Raw genomic sequence first — 20,226 nt, forward strand, 5'->3', positions numbered from 1 at the left:
GGGAGCCGGCTGCCATCAGTCGCAGCGGGAGCCGGCTGCCATCAGTTGCAGCGGGAGCCGGCTGCCATCAGTCGCAGCGGGAGCCGGCTGCCATCAGTCACAGCGGGAGCCGGCTGCCATCAGTTACAGCGGGAGCCGGCTGCCATCAGTCGTAGCGGGAGTCGGCTGCCATCAGTCGTAGCGGGAACCGGCTGCCATCAGTTGCAGCGGGAGCCGGCTGCCATCAGTTACAGCGAGAGCCGGCTGCCATCAGTCACAGCGGGCTGCCATCAGTCGCAGAGGGGTGCCGGCTCTTTACACAAGATCATTGGCGAATGACCCATCACTTGTGTGTGGTCCAGACTCGCACTGCTGAGAACAATGGCGGCCTATGTGACTGAGCCATCTAGTGCAGATCTCTTCCACAGCGCATCATTCACTGCCTGTGTGAGCAGGACATTAAATGAGCCCCAATTGGTAACCGGTTCCCCATCGGCAGGTGTTTAGTGCCATTGATCAGTCCGTGTCACCTTAGGTTTTCCATGCTCTGATGCAGTGATGCACATCGTAACCCCGAAATGACAACTCATTGACAATCATGCAGATTGTGATTTCTTGTGTTGTGGCATGGCGTGTGTCACGGCCAAGGTCACTGTGCAAAATGACTGTGTGTACACCGTATATATGACTGTTACCACAGCACGGCCCTACATGCACTATTTATCATGACTTCCGCTCCTCGCGAGCAGCACACGCCCATTTACTCCAGGAATGTGAGCGGAGGAATACGCATAACGGGATACAACACTCCTGCGGAGGGATATGGCATTTAGTACTGCGTCTATATATAAACAAAGCTCGGCGCTCCCGCCACGTCAGTCTGCAGGTGTAATGAAGGAGAAGACGTAGATAGAGTAGCTCGTACATTCCGCTATTTTTATACTCCGTTTGATTCCTTAGGTGTAGATAGTGAGGAGCTAGAGTCTGTTACACTCCACAGCGCGGACCAGAGCCAGCAGCCATGGCTGTATAGCGGCAGCAGCGGCCAGCGGCACCCATCCCCAGGCCAGCGCAAGGCAGCAGCACCCAGCGGCGCTGTCAGACCCCGGCATCTGCACCACCATGGCGTAAGTACACGGGTTGCTGTGTATAATGGCGGGGTGTATGCAGGCTGTACGTGGCGCACGTTACTAGACTTTCGATGTTATTGCTAGAAATTCCTTTTGTTTCCCTGTGGTGTCAGTGTCCAGTCAGTCTGTGGTGGCAGCTGCTCGGGTGCTCCCTGCGGAGGCTGCGGCCCCTGGGAGGTGACATTACCGCGGATGTCTCGTAGACTAGTACTCGCATCTGACGTAAAATGGCGGCGGTGCGAGCTGTGAAATGGCCGCTATCCTCGTGCTGCGTGGGCGTGTCCGGGGACGTGACCATATAAGGTCATGAGGAAGCTGCAGCCTGTCAGCTCGGCAGCTTACAAGCCGAGGAGATCATGAGGACGGACAGTTGGTCGGATCTGTGGAGCCATCTATCTACAATTATGGTTTTCTTCTCTTCTCCGCAGGCTTTCCAAGGTATCCCACAGCAGCCTTGCTGTATACGAGAAAGAAAGCTCAAAATCCATTTTCTACCTGAAAGCTTTAATACCTGATAAAGATGAGCCTGTTGGGCGAAGATATGTTGTTGGGGGACTTCTTGTCCCCCTTCAACCAGTCGTTTTTGGCGGCTGATGAAAGTTTGGGTCTCTTGGATGACTGCATCGAGGTGCCCGGGTACCTCCCGTCGCATAGGTTGTCCAGCGATAAGGCTAAGAATGGCGTCTCTGATCTGCTGCTCCTGGATGAATCCCTTGGCAGTTTCCATGGTAAGGAATGTGGGGATATGTACACATCATTACAGTAATAAACCAAGAACACCATGTCCTGTATGGGTTAATGGCCCTCTGAGGTGAGGATGCTGGGGTCTGACTGGCCCATCACACAATAAGCCTCATGTTGCCGGGTGGCACTGACTTGGATCTCCCCTCAGACCCTATTAATGGCCGGTCGCGGGTGTGAGCCGTATCGTGAAGCTTACGTGCCCAATAGCCTTTAATAATCATTGTGGTCCAATGTGAAGCAGAACTTCTATCTGCCAGAATTTGAATTTACCATGAAAGGTCACCTGGTTATATGCTGTAGCTTCACATTTGTAGTCAGGTCTTTTCTGAAATGCAGGATATGCTTTATATCTGGTTTGAGACCAGACTAGTCTGTCTGCTTTTCCCAGCACAGTCTCAAGATGCTTGATGGGTCTAACCAATGCAGTTGCGCTTTACTGAAATGTATACCTAACTACAATCGTGCGCCAGGCTGCCTATGATTTGGGTAGTATAAGTCAGGTGACCGCTTCCTGTTGATGTATTCTCTTTTTTTTTTTTTTTTTTTGTCCAAGGGCCACAATGCCATACTGAACCAATCCCAAGGGGTACTTAACATTGTATCACATGAACCTACAGCTCTCAGTATGTCTTTAACAATGGTAAGGAGATGCTGGGAGTTACCAGTCATCATCAGACACTGGATCGTACAGGAACCACAGTACCGATAAAACGCTGTCAGTATCAGAAACATTTACATCCAGGAACTTAAAAGGTCACATCTTTTCGAGAACATGTAGCACAGACGCAGCACTTCCTTACTTTAATTTTTAAGAGCACCATGTATCATTACACTGCCCCATAAATATCTATGTGCTGCCCTTAAATAAATTACCTGTGCTTACTGCTAAAAAAAAAAAATCCCATCTGCAAAATATTCCCTTCCTCCCCCTCTACAGTCCCTTTCCAAAATATTCCCCCTTACACACTGCCTCTCTGAATAAAGTACTCCACCATCTCACAACTGTCACGTTGCATTGTGCCCTCACTGTACCTTAAACCCCTCATCCACAATAATGAGGCACTTGATCCTTGGAACTACATTTGAATCTATGGAGAAGGGAGCGGAGTCTCCTGGACCCCTCTGCGGGCTGCATATACTTTAGCGGGCTGGATGTTGTGCAGGCTTGATGTAGAGTGCTACACAAGTAGGTAATGAGACTTGTATCTGTAGACTGAGTTTCTTCTATTTTCAGGAGACGCCTTCTCCGGCATGGATTGGATGGTGGAAAAAATGGACCTGAAGGAGTTTGATTTCGATTCCCTGCTCGGGATGGAAGATCTGGATTCCGCCGTCTCTCCCGATGAGCTCATGGCCACGTTGGATGACTCGTGTGATCTCCTAGAGGACCCACCTCTCCCTATGGTGCTAGGCCAATATGTGCCATCACCAGACAAAATATCTCTTGCAAAACCTTCACTGGAGGCAGATCAGGTGGCCCCTGTGAGTCCACAGTCCCAGGTCTCCAGCCCAGACCATTCCTTTATTTTAGATTTAGGCAGTGAGGTCGATGTTGCTGAGGAGGACAAAAGATCCTCAGATTCATATACTCTAGATGCTATGAAGCATGAGAAGGAAGAGTCCTCAGACAATGACAGTGGCATATGTATGAGCCCATCATATCTAGGATCTCCTCAGCACAGTCCCACATCTACAGAGTACCCTAGTAGTGTCCAGTCTTCTCCCGAATCCCCTATCTCTGAGAGACCCAAACCCTACGATCTTCCCTTAAATGATAGAGAAGTGTTGGCAAAGGTAAAAACTGTAGGGCAACCCAAAGTAGACAAGAAACAGAAGAAGATGGAGCAGAACAAAACAGCAGCCACTCGCTACCGGCAGAAGAAGAGAGCAGAGCAAGATGCGATTTCTGCAGAGTGCAGAGAACTGGAAGCAAAGAATGACATCCTCAACGAGAAGGCCGAATCCATAGCAAAGGAGATCCAGTATCTGAAAGACCTGATGGAGGAAGTCCGCAAGGCCAAAAGCAAACGAGCAAACAGCTCCTGAGTCAGAAAGTTGGGAGTGTTGTGTATGTTGTATATAGAGGTTATGTGTTGTGCATGAATGTCTACTTAATAAATTATTTTGTAGTAAATGGGTGTTGGCTATAATGTAATCTCCACTCCCTCAACAACAGCCCAGATATTACATCTATGAAGAATTGTCACACGTGCCGACAACAGTGTTTAAGGAGAGTAAAGATTGTGAAGGATAAGTCACACCTGTACATGGCTGGTTCTTGCATAATAAATAAGTGCACCTTCCCACCTGCTTGGTTCCACTCTTTCCCCTCCCCCTTTGATTGACAGCTCTGGCTTTATAAAGCTAGAGAAGGGCAGAGTTGGATGGAAACCAAGCAGGTGGGAAGGTGCATATAAATGTTTGGCCATGATAAAGCTGCACTGAGCGCCTGTACTTTGGCTTTTTCATTCTGTGCTCTACACCACTCATCTGTACTGATGCCTGCGTCCTGCAACTTTAACCCCTTGTGATGGGGAGCACAGCAGAAACTGTTAAGTATTTACTGCACCACTATAGGAAATACTACCTTGGAGCTGCGCTGGGACTATGTGCACTGATATTTAGCTCAAGAAATTAGTAATCTTGTGCAATTTTCACAGACAGGTTACACCTCTGATAACACTGGATCCTCCAATCACAATAGGGGATGTCATGGCCAACCCTGCTCCCCCTGACAATAGACACAAATGCAAGAGATTATGCCAGTCTGACCACTGGTTGCTGAAACAATAGGAAGAATCTAAAATGGCCGAGTATGGAAAATATCAAAATTCATTTTTTTTATTGCACTATGGGGGACCATAATTAAAAAAGAAACCTTTTTGACCCAAAAACTTTAAGCTTTGCATGGATTGCTGAGGCTGCACTTGGATTTGCTGTGCTTTCAGATTAAAAGTTCAGGTGCAGTATTACAATTAATGATGATCCACTTGTGGGTATAGCTGTTTAGTCCAAAATGTTCATGTGCTATTCTTTTACAGACTAATTTCTGGAGAGGCTGTGTGCCTCCTGACCGAATTCCACAGCCTCCTGTGCCTCTGCAGCTTTTGGGTTCATGTCAGAAGACCGTGCTCTGTACTGTGAAATCGGCCTTAGGCTTACATGGTGCTCATTAAAAGGTTTTCTGGTCACATGTTGCTTTATTCCTCAGGTCAGGAATATAAAATCAGCTGTGAATAGCTCTGTGGGTGGCTGCTGAGGTCTGCAGAGCTGCTCCTGTCCTCTTGCATAGGTGCTGATCTGCAGCACTTGGATGTGGCCACTACACAGTAAATGCAGCTCTGTTAAGTGTCTTTTGGCCTAATGGCTGATTAATTTCCACTGATATTATATAAGTCCAGAGAACCCCATTAACTTGAATGTGTTATGAAGGCTCACCATGTCTGCTTTCTATGGAAATTGTAGGTGCATAGGAACATGCTTCAGTATGGAGGAACGATGGACTATAACCGTTGAGATTTTTTTGATAGCTGATTAGGAGTCTGGTTCTTGGCAATTATTGATGCCTAACAAGTAAATCCTCTTGGTTCAGTGGGCACAGGGCCCGGCAAACACGCCAAAACCTAGTGTAAAGTCTTTTCAATATAGTAAGGACTAAAAAGGGTGGACAAGCTCCATAATCTGCATGTACGGTTCCTGAGATGGGATAAATATCTTAGGCACATGTGGTCGGTCACATACTGTTGCCCATATTGTATAGATGGGAGACTGCAGAAGCTGGCCACAAATATTTGTGCACCCTGTGAAAGTGGAGTCAGATCAATAATTTAAGCATCTGCGAACACGTTAAGATCTATTCAGTTGTGTGACAAATTTGTTTTTTTAAGGAAAATGATGGCATAAAAACCCCAGATATAAAAAGCAGTAGTATTAGGCTGTGTGCCCACGATGCGTTTTTTAAGTGTTTGCGCAGCGGCAGAAACGCTTAAACGCATGGTAGAAGGCCTGCCATGTTCCCCAATGATAATCTGCATGTGCTGTGCACATGCTGCGGAAATTTCCGCTGTGGGTTATTGCGGGAAAAAACGTAGCACTACCAATTATTTTGCGGAACGCTGCGTTTTCGCCGCCATTGACTTGCGGATTCCATGTGTTTCAATGTGCAGATGGTACCGGGGTCTGGAGAAGAGGAGACTCCTTCGGACCCGGGTACCATAGAACCTGTGAAAAAAAGAATAAAATAAATATATTTACCTTCTGATGGCCCCCGCTGTGCTTGTTTTCCTTTGCTGGCAGCTTGCGGTGGACTGAAGGACCTGCGCTGACGTCACTCATGTGACGGCAGGTCCTTCAGTGTAGTGTACCGCGAGCTGCCGGCAAGCCAGGGCGGAGCGAAGCAAGACTGCGGGGGCCATCAAAAGGTAAGTATAGATTTATTTTTTAACATTCTTTCGGTCACACTATATAAATCCATGCCGGTTGCATGGATTTATATAGTGTGACCAAGTTGTCAAGCACTTTCCAAGTGATGCTAAAATCGCTTGGAAAGCGCTTGTCAACCCGCATGCGGAAATGCATGTGAAGAACGCTTCACTTCCACATGTCCCTGGCAGGAAAAACGCATGTACAATCCGCATGTGTTTTTTTCTGCCAGGGAGATGCAGAAATGCTCAGGAAAAAATCCTGAGCATTTCTGTATCGTGGGCACATAGCCTTAAGCTATGTGCAAACGGTTTTGGAGCAGAGCCTCTCTAAAACTTTTCAAAAACCTGTAGATTCTGCTCCAAAAGCTTTGTGAAAAGACTCCGTGTGCACATACACTTAAAATGTTTCACATAGTCCTAGACACTGTTAATACAGTCTGGCGGATTCATTTTTAGACGTGAATAATCTTTGTGCATTTATTCCTGTTCTCCATATTTCCCCTTCTCTGTACACGGAGCCATAGCTAGGGATTTGGTTCAGGGGGGGGGTGAAACTTCTGAGTGGGCTCCTTATCATGTAACCCTGATTACAACTATGGTGGCGCACCCTAAGGCTACGTGCCCATGTAGCAGATTTGATGCAGAGCGTTTTTGCCTCTCTGGCAGAAAAGAAAACGCAGATTTACATGTGTTTTTTTTCTGCCAGAGAGAAGTGTTTTTTTCAGCGTTTTTACATGCGTTTTCGCATGCATTTTGTCAAGCGCTTTCCTAGCAATTTTTAGCATCACTTGGAAAAGTGCTTGACAAGTTGGTCACACAATATAAATCCATGCAGTCGGCATGGATTTATATTGTGTGACCAACTTAGATGCTTTAAATGCTGCATCTATAGTAAAAAAAAATTAAAAAGTTAAAAAAAAACAAAAACCTGTATACTCACCTCTCCGGTGTGCTGCCGGCGGCGTCCTCTCTCCGCGGTGTACTGGCAGGACCTGCGGTGACGTCATTTAGTCAACTGATGGTCACGCGACCATCACCTGACCACTGAGAGTGGTCGCGTGACCAGCAGCTGACTAAATGACGTCACCGCAGGTCCTGCAAGTACACCGCGGGACGCTGAGGAGAGAGGACGCGGCCTGGAGAAGACTGGAGAGGTGAGTATACAGGTTTTTTTTATTTCTTTTCTTTTTTTTTCACTGCGTGGTAGCCAGAATGAAGAGGAGTTGTAGTCTCCTCTTCATCCTGGGTACCACATGTACCGCGATTACGCCGCAAATTCGCGGCCATTGAATTTAACTGAAACGCCGCAAATCCACATATACCTGCGGGTTTGCTGCGTTTCAATGTTCCTCAATGGCCGCGAATTTGCGGCGTAATCGCGGTAGAAATGGTCATGCTGCGTTTTGCAACGCGAATTCGGCGCGCTAATTAGCGCATCATGTGCACAGCACATCCAAATTCACATTGCTTTGCGTGGCAGACAGTTACAAGCGTTTTTGCGGCCGTAAAAACGCTACGTGGGCATATAGCTTAATAGTGGATGTAGGAGAACCTCAGCAGATGACCATGCCATTACTAAAATAATCTCTATACAAAGACCTCAGTGGTTGATACCTTTTAATGGCTAGCTGAAAAGATGGTAACAAGTTGCAAGTTTTCGAGTCTATTCAGGTCTCTTCATCAAATCTTAATATTTTTCTATCCACTGGCTAATACGGTACAAAAATATATATTTTCCCTGTATACAAAGACCAACACTGATATTACCGCCATATGGGGACATACAGTGGTATATACCAGTCCTGCAGAACATATAAGATTACAGTACAATTATAGATGGTGACTTTCAGCTGATGTTCTTTCTGATAGTCGTTAATTTTTCCCATCTTTTCCATCTGGCCCAGACTGACATGACAACTTCTTAAAGCCAGGACTCGGCTGCAGAGATTACAACAAAGACACATAAGACTTCTCACATTTCAGGAACCGTCTCCATTTATCCCCAACCTGCACAAACTCCTCATCCTACTAATATGGCATCAGTGGATCAGCATTGGGGTATGTGTCCCTAGTACTGCGCCTACTGTGTGCCCTCTTAATTTTCCTCCTACTGGAACCCTGGATTCCCCTTTCATTGCATTCGTAATCTATGATGGCCCTACTGTTTCTTGCCCTGGAAAAGTATGATGACCCCAAAATAGTATGATCCCCCAACTGTGACTCCCATACAGCCCTCCATACTGTCTAATAGGCCTACATACAGTATAATTGCCACATACCTCTCCACGCAGCTGGATGGACCCCACACAAACCTTTACACTCTATAATTGCTTGCATATAGTTTAAAGGCCCCCACATAGTCATCCATACAGCATAATGCTCCCCTGTGAAGACACGGGGGTCTTCCGTAGACAGAACACTACTCTGACAACATAGGGTGATGGTAAACAGTTTGGCAATAATTTATTGAACCACCAGCAATCACTAACACATAGAACAGTCCCAGCAAATACCCAAGATGGTGCAAAATTACACAGTCTCACCCTTCCGCTGGCCTGCCAGGATTAGAGTTGTGAGATATGTGGCCAGGTGACCTGATTGTCCCAACCTGGATTCTTCACATCGTCTCTGAGAGTTCCGCAACGGTCAGTGAAGCAGTTCTGTACCTTTCCGGCCAGGGCTGTGGTCCCTTAGGCTCTCATCTTGTAATGTCTCTCTAAACAGAAACAGAGACCCCCTTTTTATAGTCCACATTTATCCTTTCAAGCCATCATTCACAGGTTAAGGGTCAAGGATCATGATATTAATTTACAATGCTGGAATATCCACAGCTCATCCCCCCAATGTTGTCTGGCAAACATCCTAGAATGGTATTTAGCATATCTTAGCAAACATCTGACGCGCCCCCCTGGGCTGTGGGGTACCCGGAGCCGGGCCTGTAGATGCTGGGGGTTGTAGTCACCGTGGCGGCGACCCGGTCCGTGACCCAGGGCGGTCAAACCAGGGTAGTCTATGTGTATCAGTTATGTATAGTCCGACTACGCCACCTGTGGAATGCGGTTATTGGGAACCGCCGCTGCGGAGCAGTCCGCTGAAGCTGGTGGTATGTGCAGCTAGGTGATGTAACTCCCCACAGGAAGAGTGGAGCTTCAAGGCAGCGTGTATGGATGATGGTGGTCGTAGTGCAAGTTATCAGTAATGACAACACGGAGTCTTTGCAGTGCAGTCCCAGGGTCTTTACTGTTGGCAATTATATGGGCCCCAACGGGAGTACCGGTTAGTGATGAGGGCCTGATCAGTCTGGGAACAATCCTAGAGTCCTCCTGGCCAGGTGAAGTTGTAGGCCTGCCATTCGGACTATACTCTTTGGCTATCCCGCTTATAGTCGTGTTGTAGCCCACGTCCCTGAGTGTAACGTGCTGCGCTCACCCGTATGGCTGGCGACTCGGGCCTTGTGTATTCCTCTCTCCTCTGTGGCGGTACTGGTCCTTTCGTGTGGCTGAGCCTCCGGGCTTCTGATGGGCCAGGAGACCTGCAATCCCCTGCCCTGCAGTATCTGCTGCTGGGTATGTAAGCCCCACAGCCTCGGACTCCGGTGTCTGGTACTCTGTAGTTACTATCCAGGACGAGCTAACTCCAGCTCCAGTCCCTGGCTCTTTACTCCTTCGTGTCCTACTTGACTCCTGACACTAGACTGACTGCACTAACCCCGCCTCCAGATCCAGTTATATAGGGCAGGATCTTCCCCTTTCTGGTCTGGGGCAGGAGGTGTTGTATGTAATGTGTTCCTGACCAGGAAACTCCTGTTTTGCTCCCAGACATGGTATTACTACCACTGTGGCAGCCAGACCCTCTGGGGTGCCACATTCCCCCCTAGTAAATTTCAGTACTCCGGAACTGAGCATATTTTGCAAAAATGTAACAGATAACAATAAACAATAGCAAAACAAAAACAATACATGAACATATTTACAAGCATTACTGTCTTTTTAGGTAACGGTATCATCCGTAACCAGGTGTCCATTCCACTGAAGAAGATGTAGTTTGAGGGACCCGTCCCAAACCCTCTACGAGGGCCCTGGAGTGGCTACAGGGCATTGATGATCCGTATGTTGGACCACGTCTTCAGCCACCTTCATGGGTTTTTGTTCTGTGGTCTGGCACAAAGGGGCACTTTATAGGTGCAACTATTTACAGGGTAAAGTTTTTGGTTATTCACTGTCCATAACCTGAAAGTCTTTGGACCCTGTCGGGTAACTGGAAAAACACAATTAGTACATACATATACAGCATTTCAACATTTGCAATACTACAGTCATAGGTTACATCTAAATCCTCCAGCGGGCAGGGATTTGACCTTTGGTGCTTCTAGTAGATCTACGTAACACATTGTCTGTCTGTGTTCTACCTTGGTCCCCTGTATTTACCCCTGGTGTGGTGGGCTCAATGTTCACCTCACTACAGGTGTTTGGAGGTGTCTCTGGTAGGTTGGGCAGCTTCCTACGGATCCTTTGGCTTACCGTGGGTACGACAGGCTCTCTAATAGCAGAGAGTAGATTCTCCTGGTCTGCTGATGAGGAATCTTCTGTCTCCGGGGCTAATGGTTCTTCAAACTCTACTGGGACTTCTACTGCTCCCTGAGGGGCTGGTTGGAGAAATGTAAGGACTGGCACAACAATGGCATTCACTTGCGTCAATGACCGGGGAAATTCTCCGAGTACTGTGCTGACCATTTCTTCCACTTCCTCTGCGGGTTGAGGGATATCTTGGCCTTCTTCAGCATGCTGTAGCTGCTCGGGACATTTCTTCAGGTGGTCTCTGGAAACTGTTGCTGTCGTTTCTCCTCCATCCTTACTTATGAGGTACACCTTGGTGTTATCATGACTTGATGGTAGAATGGTGTACGGCTCTTTTTCCCACTGGTCATCCAATTTATGGAGCCGCCTTTTTCTCTTTAGGACTTGCTCTCCCGGTGACAAGGGGGCAGCAGGTGCATGTTGATTGTAAGTCTTCTCTTGCCTTTCTCTTGCTTGGGACAGACTTCTTTCAACACTTTCTTGTACCTTACAGGATTGCTGTTGCCGCTCAGTGTCCCAATCCACATCCGGTGAGGCGTCCTCTGGTTTCAGAACTCCCATATCCAGATTGATGGGCAGCTTACCAGGTCTTGCTCTCATCAGGTAAGCTGGTGTGCAGTTGGTGGAATTCACTGGGATGTGGTTGTAGAGATCCACCAGGTCTGGCAACTTTTCTGGCCACAGGCTGCGTTCCTCCAAGGGCAACGTCTTCAGTAGGTCTATCACCACCTGATTCATCTTTTCACACATCCCGTTGGTCTGGGGGTGATAAGGCGTTGTCCTGATCTTCTTGCAGCCGTACAGGTTGCAGAATTCCTGGAATACTTCTGCCTCGAAGGCCGGACCTTGGTCAGTTAGCACATGTTCTGGGTAACCATGCAGGCGGCAGAAGTGCTGTTGGAAAGCTCTGGCTGCTGTCTGAGCCGTCTGGTCCTTGACTGGCACTACTACCAGGAACCGGGAGTAGTGGTCTACAATGGTGAGAGCGTAGACATAGCCTGACCTGCTCGGGGATAGCTTCACATGGTCCAGGGCTACCAGTTCGAGTGACTGCTTGGTGATGATGGGCTGCAGGGGAGCCCTCTGGCTGTCACGGTCTTTTCTTCTCAGGTTGCATGGTCCGCATTCTCGACACCACCTCTCGACTGCTTTCCTCATGCCAACCCAATAGAACTGTTCACGTAGCAGGACTTCCAGCTTCTTCCATCCAAAATGTCCTGCTCCATCGTGGTACGCTTCCAGGACCATAGACGCATCTCGCCTCGGGACTACCACCTGCCAGACCAGCTCATGTGTCCGGTAGTTGACAGTTCTTCGACACAGCTTCCCTTCATAGATGAACATCTTGCTCTTTTCTTTCCACCACAGCTGTTTGGTCTCTTCTGGAGCATCTGAATCAGGGTATAAGTCAGCTTGTGTCAGCAACTCTTTGACTAGGCGAACAGCCGGGTCACTGTCTTGTGTTTCTGCCCATCTATGGTGGGGCAATGGATTGAACGTGGCTTCTCTGTTGGCAGAGCACCTGTTCTTCACACAATGGAGCACTGCTTTATCCCATGGCGGTGGAACGTGGGGATTTCTATCTCTTCCAGCTCCTCTGGGTCTTCTCCCCCGTCTGGCAAGTTAGGCATTCTGGACAGCGCATCTGCGTTTGCATTCTTGTGCCCAGCCCGGTACTTGATGGTGAATTCTTAATTAGACAGTCGGGCCATCCATCTTTGTTCCAGGGCACCAAGTTTTGCAGTATCCAGGTGTGTCAGCGGGTTATTATCCGTGTACACAGTGAATTTGGAGGAGGCGAGATAATGCTTGAAGCGTTCTGTCACGGCCCAGACGATGGCAAGGAACTCCAACTTGAAGGACCTGTAGTTTTCTGGGTTTCTTTCTGTGGGCCGGAGCTTCCTGCTGGCGAAGGCTATCACCCTTTCTCTGCCTTGCTGGATCTGGGACAGCACCGCTCCTAGTCCCACGTTGCTCGCGTCCGTGTGAAGGATGAAGGGTTGGCCATAATCAGGGTAGGCCAGGACCTCGTCTCCGGTTAGGGTCATCTTCAACCTTGTGAAGGACTCATCTTCCAGCTTGCCCCATTTGAATGGTGGTTTCTGGTTCTTGGCCTTCCTGGACTGGCCTATCAGGAGGTCCTGCATGGGTGCCGCCATCTTGGTGAAGCCTGGTATAAACCTTCGATAGTAGCCTACCAACCCGAGGAACTGCCGCACTTCTTTAATGGTGGAAGGTCTCGGCCAGTCCTTGATTACGGTGATTCTGTCGGGGTCTGGTGCTACACCGTCAGCGCTTACCACATGTCCTAAGTACTGTACCTTGGGCTTCAGCAGGTGGCACTTTGACGGCTTCACCTTCAGGCCAAAGCCAGCCAGGGCTTCAAACACTTCCGCCAGGTGCTTCAGATGATCCTCATATGTCTTGGAGTATACTATGACATCATCCAGGTACAGCAGGACTGTCTCGAAATTCTTATGCCCTAGACAGCACTCCATCAACCGCTGGAAGGTTCCTGGGGCGTTGCAGAGCCCAAATGGCATGCAGTTGAACTCGCTGAGGCCCATCGGGGTGGTGAATGCGGTCTTTTCCTTATCCGCCTCTGCTACAGGAACCTGCCAATACCCACTAGTAAGATCCAAAGTAGAGAAATAATTTGCAGATATTAACGCAGCTAGTGACTCCTCTATCCTGGGTAGCGGGTATACATCTTTATGTGTTATGCGGTTAATTTGCCTGTAGTCTACACACATTCTCATTGTGCCATCCTTTTTCTTTACAAGAACTAATGGAGCTGCCCAGGGGCTACAACTGTCTCTTATTACCCCAGCCTCCTTCATCTCTCGCAACATCCCTTTGGCATTTTGGTAGTGTGCTGGCGGTACAGGCCGGTACCTTTCTTTAATGGGTGGATGGTCTCCCGTGGGGATATGGTGTTGAACCCCCTTTACCTGCCCAAAGTCGAGCGGGTGTTTACTGAAGACCCTTTCATACTCTTGGACCACCCGGTATACTCCCTGTTTTTGGTGTTGAGGGGTGGAGTCAGTGCCCACATGCAGCTTCTGACACCAGTCCTCCATCTGTCCCTTGGAGCCATTATCCTCCGCCTGTTTGGATGGAGGCAAGGGTTCCACTGTCTTTATAGAATTGTGACTGACGGTGAATAGTTTGGCCAGGGTGGCATACCGGGGGGCAAATGGACTTCTTTTTCCCCAATGTTCAGGATGCGGACTGGCACTCTCCCATGGCGAACATCAACCACCCCCCTGGCTGTCAAAATGGTGGGCCTACTGTCGGAGTAGACGGGCTCCACCAGGGCCTGGTAATCTCTACCCCGGAGACCAATTGCTGCCCGGCACCATATCAGCATTTCACTTCGTGGGGGCATGGCAATAGGGAATGGGTCGCTCATCCTGACACTGCCAATTTCACCACCAGACAGTTCTACCTGTTGTCTTTTCATCAGGGCTCTGATCTCTCTTTGGAGGACCCACTGCTGGCTGGAACTGGCGGTCTCCGCAACCTGCTGTAACAAGACAATTATTTCTGCAAGACAATTTTCAATGACATTAGTGCCTAAGGTTATTATGGGATGACTTTCTCGGCGATCAATGTCGACAATAATCAGTCCTTGTGCTGGCAGTTCGACTTTGCCAACCTTTATGGTCACTTCTTTGTACCCCACCTGAGGTACGGGTTGACCATTACTAGCGTAAATACTTAAATGTTCGTCTGGACGGCGGGTAATGTCCAAATCAGTCCAGTACCGTTTGAAAAGAATGTAGGGGATGGTGGTCACCTGGGACACAGTGTCCAGCAACGCGCTCATTGGAAAGCCGTCCAGCACGATAGGTAGGACTGGTCGTCCTCCCACATATTTGTCTCGCCAGCTTGATGGGCCTGGTGGTCTTACGCCTGGGGGTTGGCCCTCTGCCCCAGGTTTTGCTCGTTTAAATGACAGTACCTTGCATAATGTCCTGGCTGGTTGCAGCGGCGGCAGATGGGTTGTCCGTCCTGGTCGTAGCGGTCGCTGTTCCTCCCTCTGGATGGTGGAATCCTCTTCTGTTGGCGCCACGGGGCGTCCTCTGGACTGGAAGCCTGCTGGATCTTTCCTTTGGAATACACCTGCAAGGACTGCACAGTTTTGGTTAGCGCAGCTACACTTTTAGTTAACTCTTGGACCTGATGGTGCAGGTCTGTAGACGGGGAATTGTCCAGAGTCTGTGCATAGTGCTCCTACAGGCTCCGGGGAAAAGGGTGCCACCACTTGGTGGTAGGTGATAGCTGGGCGCCGGTGAGCTGTAGCGCCACCTGGTGCTGGTTCCCGTAGCACCCGGATGGCCCTGTCCTTAAATTGAGCAAGGTCCAAGTGGGCGCTGGACAGTAAACCCTCAATAAATTGCTCAGTTAACAGTCTGTTTTCATCACGCACACTGTCAGGGTCTACCTGTTTGATGGCCCTCAGCGCCTCCTGCAGGTTTAAAGCATAGTCCCGTACACTGTCCTGTGCCCGTTGTTTGCACCCATAAAACTTCATCTTTATCTCTGCCATAGTACGGGTGTCAAAAGTGTCCTTTAGGCGGGCCAGTATCTCTTTAACAGTCCCTTTTTCTCTGGCTGACCAGGATTTTACTTCTCTCTGGGCTGCACCAATCAACTGGCCTATGAGGATGCTCACTTTCTGTTCCTCGGACAGGGGGTATACTTTAAATAAACTGTTGAGTCTCTCCTTGAAGTCACTCAGGGTGTGCGACTCTCCTGAGTACTGGGGCAACCACGCCACCCCCGGTATATATGGCATGGAGAATGGCATTACCGCGGCAGCGGCCGCGCCGGTGGTTGAAGTTCCCTCCATATCGGGCGTCTTCCTCCCCCCTAGTGAACAGTGGCCTACCTTCCTTCTCTTTTCTTCCGTAGGCCGCAGTTCCGCAGGCGATGGTCTCTGTCAAGGACCTGGCGTCGCACGCGTCTGACGTCAGCGTTCGCTGTGGCTCCTTCCAGGACCTGGTGCTGCTTGGGGTGGGGCTTTGGACTTCGCGCTTTTCCAGCGATCACGCCCCTCTTCTTCCCGCGCAGCGACTCGAAAATGGCGGACAATGGCGGGAAAACGGCGACAAATGACGGGAAATCTTCACCACGGTATGCGACACAGTCTGTGAAGGCGCGCAGTACCCGGTGGTAGCGGGCACGCAATCCTGCCGACAACGCCAAAGTTGACGCGCCCCCTGGGCCGTGGGGTACCTGGAGCCGGGCCTGTAGATGCTGGGGGTTGTCACCGTGGCGGCGACCCGGTCCGTGACCCAGGGCAGTCAAACCAGGGTAGTCTATGTGTATCAGTTATGTATAGTCCGACTACATCACCTGTGGAATGCGGTTATTGGGAACCGCTGCTGAGGAGCAGTCCGCTGAAGCTGGTGGTATGTGCAGCAAGGTGATGTGACTCCCCACAGGAAGAGTGGAGCTTCAGGGCAGCGTGTATGGATGATGGTGGTGGTAGTGCAAGGTATCAGTAATGACAACACGGAGTCTTTGCAGTGCAGTCCCAGGGTCTTTACTTTTGGCAATTATATGGGCCCCAACGGGAGTACCGGCTAGTGTTGAGGGCCTGATCAGTCTGGGAACAATCCTAGAGTCCTCCTGGCCAGGTGAAGTTGTAGGCCTGCCATTCTGACTATACTCTTTGGCTATCCCGCTTATAGTCGTGTTGTAGCCCACGTCCCTGAGTGTAACGTGCTGCGCTCACCCGTATGGCTGGCGACTCGGGCCTTGTGTATTCCTCGCTCCTCTGTGGCGGTACTGGTCCTTTCGTGTGGCTGAGCCTCCGGGCTTCTGATGGGCCAGGAGACCTGCAATCCCCTGCCCTGCGGTATCTTCTGCTGGGTACGTAATCCCCACAGCCTCGGACTCCGGTGTCCGGTCCTCTGTAGTTACTATCCAGGACGAGCTAACTCCAGCTCCAGTCCCTGGCTCTTTACTCCTTTGTGTCCTACTTGACTCCTGACACTAGACTGACTGCACTAACCCCACCTCCAGATCCAGTTATATAGGGTAGGACCCTCCCCTTTCTGGTCTGGGGCAGGAGGTGTTGCATTTAATGTGTTCCTGACCAGGAAACTCCTGTTTTGCTCCCAGACATGATATTACTACCACTGTGGCAACCAGACCCTCTGGGGTGCCACACATCCATTGTGCAGAGTCCCTGTATGGCAGACAATACATTGTAAGAGCTGATACAAGATGTAGATAACAGCCATTCATCAATCACTAATATTATCTCAAGTAATCAGCATTCAGGGTTATATGAACAATAGTCTGTGTTGAGCAACCAAAGAAGAACATAGGTTAAAAAGTCAACATAAAAATAAAGGTATTTTGCTCTTGGCCATCAGAAAGTATGTCTGGCATAATTAAGAAGAAAAGCTGTGTCGTCACAACCCCCATAGCCCATACAGTATAAAGCACCCCCATATAGTTTAATGCACCCCCATATAGTATAATGCATCCCCATATGGTATAATGCACCCCCATATAGTATAGTGCTCCCTCATATAGTATAATGCATCCCCATATAGTATAGTGCCCCCTCATAGTATAATGCACCCCCTTAGTCATCAATACAGTTTAATGGCCACCACAATGTTCTAAAAAAAAAAAAAAAAAATACAATGCCTCTTCTCGTTCCCCGCTGAACGCAGCTTGAGTTCTAAGCGTCGCACATCCCAGCATAGAGGATGTAATGATGTCATCACACTGAGACATCAGTCTCTGAAGAAGAATGATGGGGGAGGAAGCATCAGCTGACGCTCCCTCCTCCATCGATTTAAACTGTATCGGCAGATACTGACACAGTTGAAGTTGCAGGGGCCCTCCCAGCAGCGGTGCAAGAGATCGTGTCTCCCTGCTCTGCCTCAGAGTTTAACTGTATCGGCGCAGGCTGATCCAGTTAAAAGTAACGCAGCTCTGGGTGGTGTCCCCACCCTTTGCCCCCCCCCGGTAGCTACTGCCTGTATATGTTAAGCTGCTCTCACACTTGTGAATATCTGTCCGGACCGGCCGCGGGTCTCCTGATCTAAACATTACAGCCTGGGTATGTATGAAGCCTCTTGATTTCAGTTCAGGAGAACAGCTGCCGTCCAGACATCGCAGTCTATATTCGGACAGGTAAATCAGGCTAAGTGTGGTCACTTAGTCCAGCATTTGTGACTCTTGAGGTCAGCCATCACTGCTCAAACAAGAAGTGTCTGGTAGGAGCCAGCCATGTGTACGGATGGGCCAGATTATTCTTCAGATTAAACCTGATGAGAACATGGGTGATACCACAGAAATGGATATCCAGTGCTAGGTTTTGCCAGTCAGAGAATTTCCTAACAGGTGTTTGCTCACAACAAACAAAGCCACATGACGTCTGAGCCGATCACCATGGCAGAGAGCGATTGTCTGCAGGCCTGTTACTGCAAATTGCCAAATAATCCCATTAAATTGTCCTCTCACACATAATCTGTCATTGGGACTTGATACTGATGAGAGTTAAGGTAACGATTGATGTTACATTGGGAAGCACAAGGAAGTAACAGACAGATAAAGGAAAACCCCCGCGTCTGAGCTGAACATAAAAAACACAATGTTCCGCAGTGTAGATCTATAATTGTAAATTGCTGTACTTACATTGTGCTGATCTGGCGACTCTACTGAACCAAGCGTGACGGCTGCATAGGAATACAAACTCCGCTCAGGAGAGCCACCGGCCAGTCCGAGCATTGCGATCATCATCCGTATTATATGGCCGTAAGTGATTAAGATGACGCCTTGCTCTCTGCCAGTTAAGATTTGTTGATCTTAACTAGCTCTTTCAGGATGGCCAGGAACTATTAAAGGGAATCTATCGCCAGGGTTTTACCACCTGATCTAAGAGCAGCATAATATAGAGGCAGAGACTCTGATGATTCACTTACTGGGCAGCTTGCTGACGTTTTGATAACATTACAGTTTTATCAGTAGGGGATTATTACTAGAAGAGTAGTAAACCTGCTGCCAGGTGTTCTCCATATTCATGAGCTCTGTATAACCCTGCCACCACCACTGATTGGCAGCTTTCTGCCTATGCACAGTGTATACAAAAAGTGATCTGCTAGATCTACAGCAGATGAAAAATAAATTTTATCAAGACTGCAGGAAGCAGCCCAGTAAGTGATATATCGCTGGAATCAGTGTCTCTTACCCTACATTATACTGCTCTCAGATGGGGTAGCAAAAGCCTGGTGTCAGATTCCCTTTTAGTATTTTAGTCATGTTTATTGTATTTGCATCGTATTTTGTGTTTGTGAACTTTCTTCACATTTATCAGACCCTGGAATGTTACTTTAACCTTTTGGAATCAGTCAATGTATATGTACCTGTGTATGTAGCTGAGCCCGCTCCATGTAGTATGGTTGGCATCTGTTACATGACCAATAGCTATGTCTCAATAAGTGATCTCCAGTGAAGCACCGGCGGTTCTGAACAGGTGTCGGGAAAGCGTCTCGGGCCCCGACAGCGAGGGGGCCACTCTGATGGTCCAGGGCCCCGACACTTGCCCAGGTACGCCGGGCGCTGGCTCTGTATCCGATAAAACATCGGCTAGCACTCAGCCGTGTTATACACCAGTGTGAGCGAGGTCTTACTGTGCCAAACACATTCTCATCTGCTTCCCTCAATAGAAAAGTAAGCGAGAAGTGATGAGAATGTGTTTGGCAGATCACATACTTATGTACAAATAAGCTCCTAGTGAAAAACTGTCTGGAGGACTGGCCATTTTTAGTAGGGAGAAACCGTAATCATTATCAGCCCCAAAAGTCAGCCACCAGCCAGTTCTGGACCAGAGGAGGGAAACATGAATATTTAAAGAGGTTGTACACTACTTTAACACTGATGACCTATCCTAAGGATAGGCTATCAATGTCTGATCGGTGTTGGTGCGACACCTGGCACCCCGCAGATCAGCGGATATCGGTGTCGGCAGGAACTGCTCAGTTGCAGAACTGCACAGCTCCGTCTACTGTATAGTGGCCATAAGCAGGTACTGTACATCCGCCCCTTATTGATTTGAATAGGTGACAAATGTGCAGTACCCGGCTGCGGCCACTATACAGTAGGCGGAGCTGTGCTGTGCCATAACTGAGCTGTGAGGACAGCTGATCTGCGGGGTGCCAGGTGTCACAGCCACACAGATGAGGCATTGATGTCCTATCCTAAGGATAACTCATACAGTCCTGCACATAGTATGATGGCCCCGCATACAGTCCTGCACATAGTATGATGGCCCCGCATACAGTCCTGCACATAGTATGATGGTCTCACATACAGTCCTGCACATAGTATGATGGCCCCGCATAC

The 20,226-nt window shown here is 48.9% G+C and overlaps 1 protein-coding gene and 1 long non-coding RNA gene across 2 annotated transcripts; one reads left to right on the forward strand and one right to left on the reverse strand.

The window, feature by feature from the left end:
• The first annotated feature begins 832 nt into the window (after window positions 1-832).
• ATF4 (activating transcription factor 4) lies at window positions 833-3,987 on the forward strand. The gene is made up of 3 exons (XM_073644265.1): window positions 833-1,106; window positions 1,538-1,837; window positions 3,088-3,987. The coding sequence occupies exons 2-3, from the start codon at window positions 1,630-1,632 to the stop codon at window positions 3,897-3,899; spliced, it is 1,020 nt and encodes a 339-aa protein (XP_073500366.1). The 5' UTR covers window positions 833-1,106; window positions 1,538-1,629; the 3' UTR covers window positions 3,900-3,987.
• A 3,984-nt stretch (window positions 3,988-7,971) lies between these two features.
• LOC141156516 (uncharacterized) lies at window positions 7,972-18,769 on the reverse strand. The gene is made up of 3 exons (XR_012247652.1): window positions 18,520-18,769; window positions 8,821-8,993; window positions 7,972-8,215 (listed from the first exon to the last, which is right to left on the reverse strand). It is a non-coding gene; the product is annotated as an uncharacterized lncRNA (long non-coding RNA).
• Between the last annotated feature and the right edge of the window lie 1,457 nt (window positions 18,770-20,226).

The sequence above is a fragment of the Phyllobates terribilis genome, unplaced genomic scaffold (assembly GCF_046119375.1).
Source record: "Phyllobates terribilis strain yellow unplaced genomic scaffold, ASM4611937v1 Scaffold_8__6_contigs__length_399053987, whole genome shotgun sequence".
In the NCBI taxonomy this organism is placed as follows: Eukaryota; Metazoa; Chordata; class Amphibia; order Anura; family Dendrobatidae; genus Phyllobates; species Phyllobates terribilis.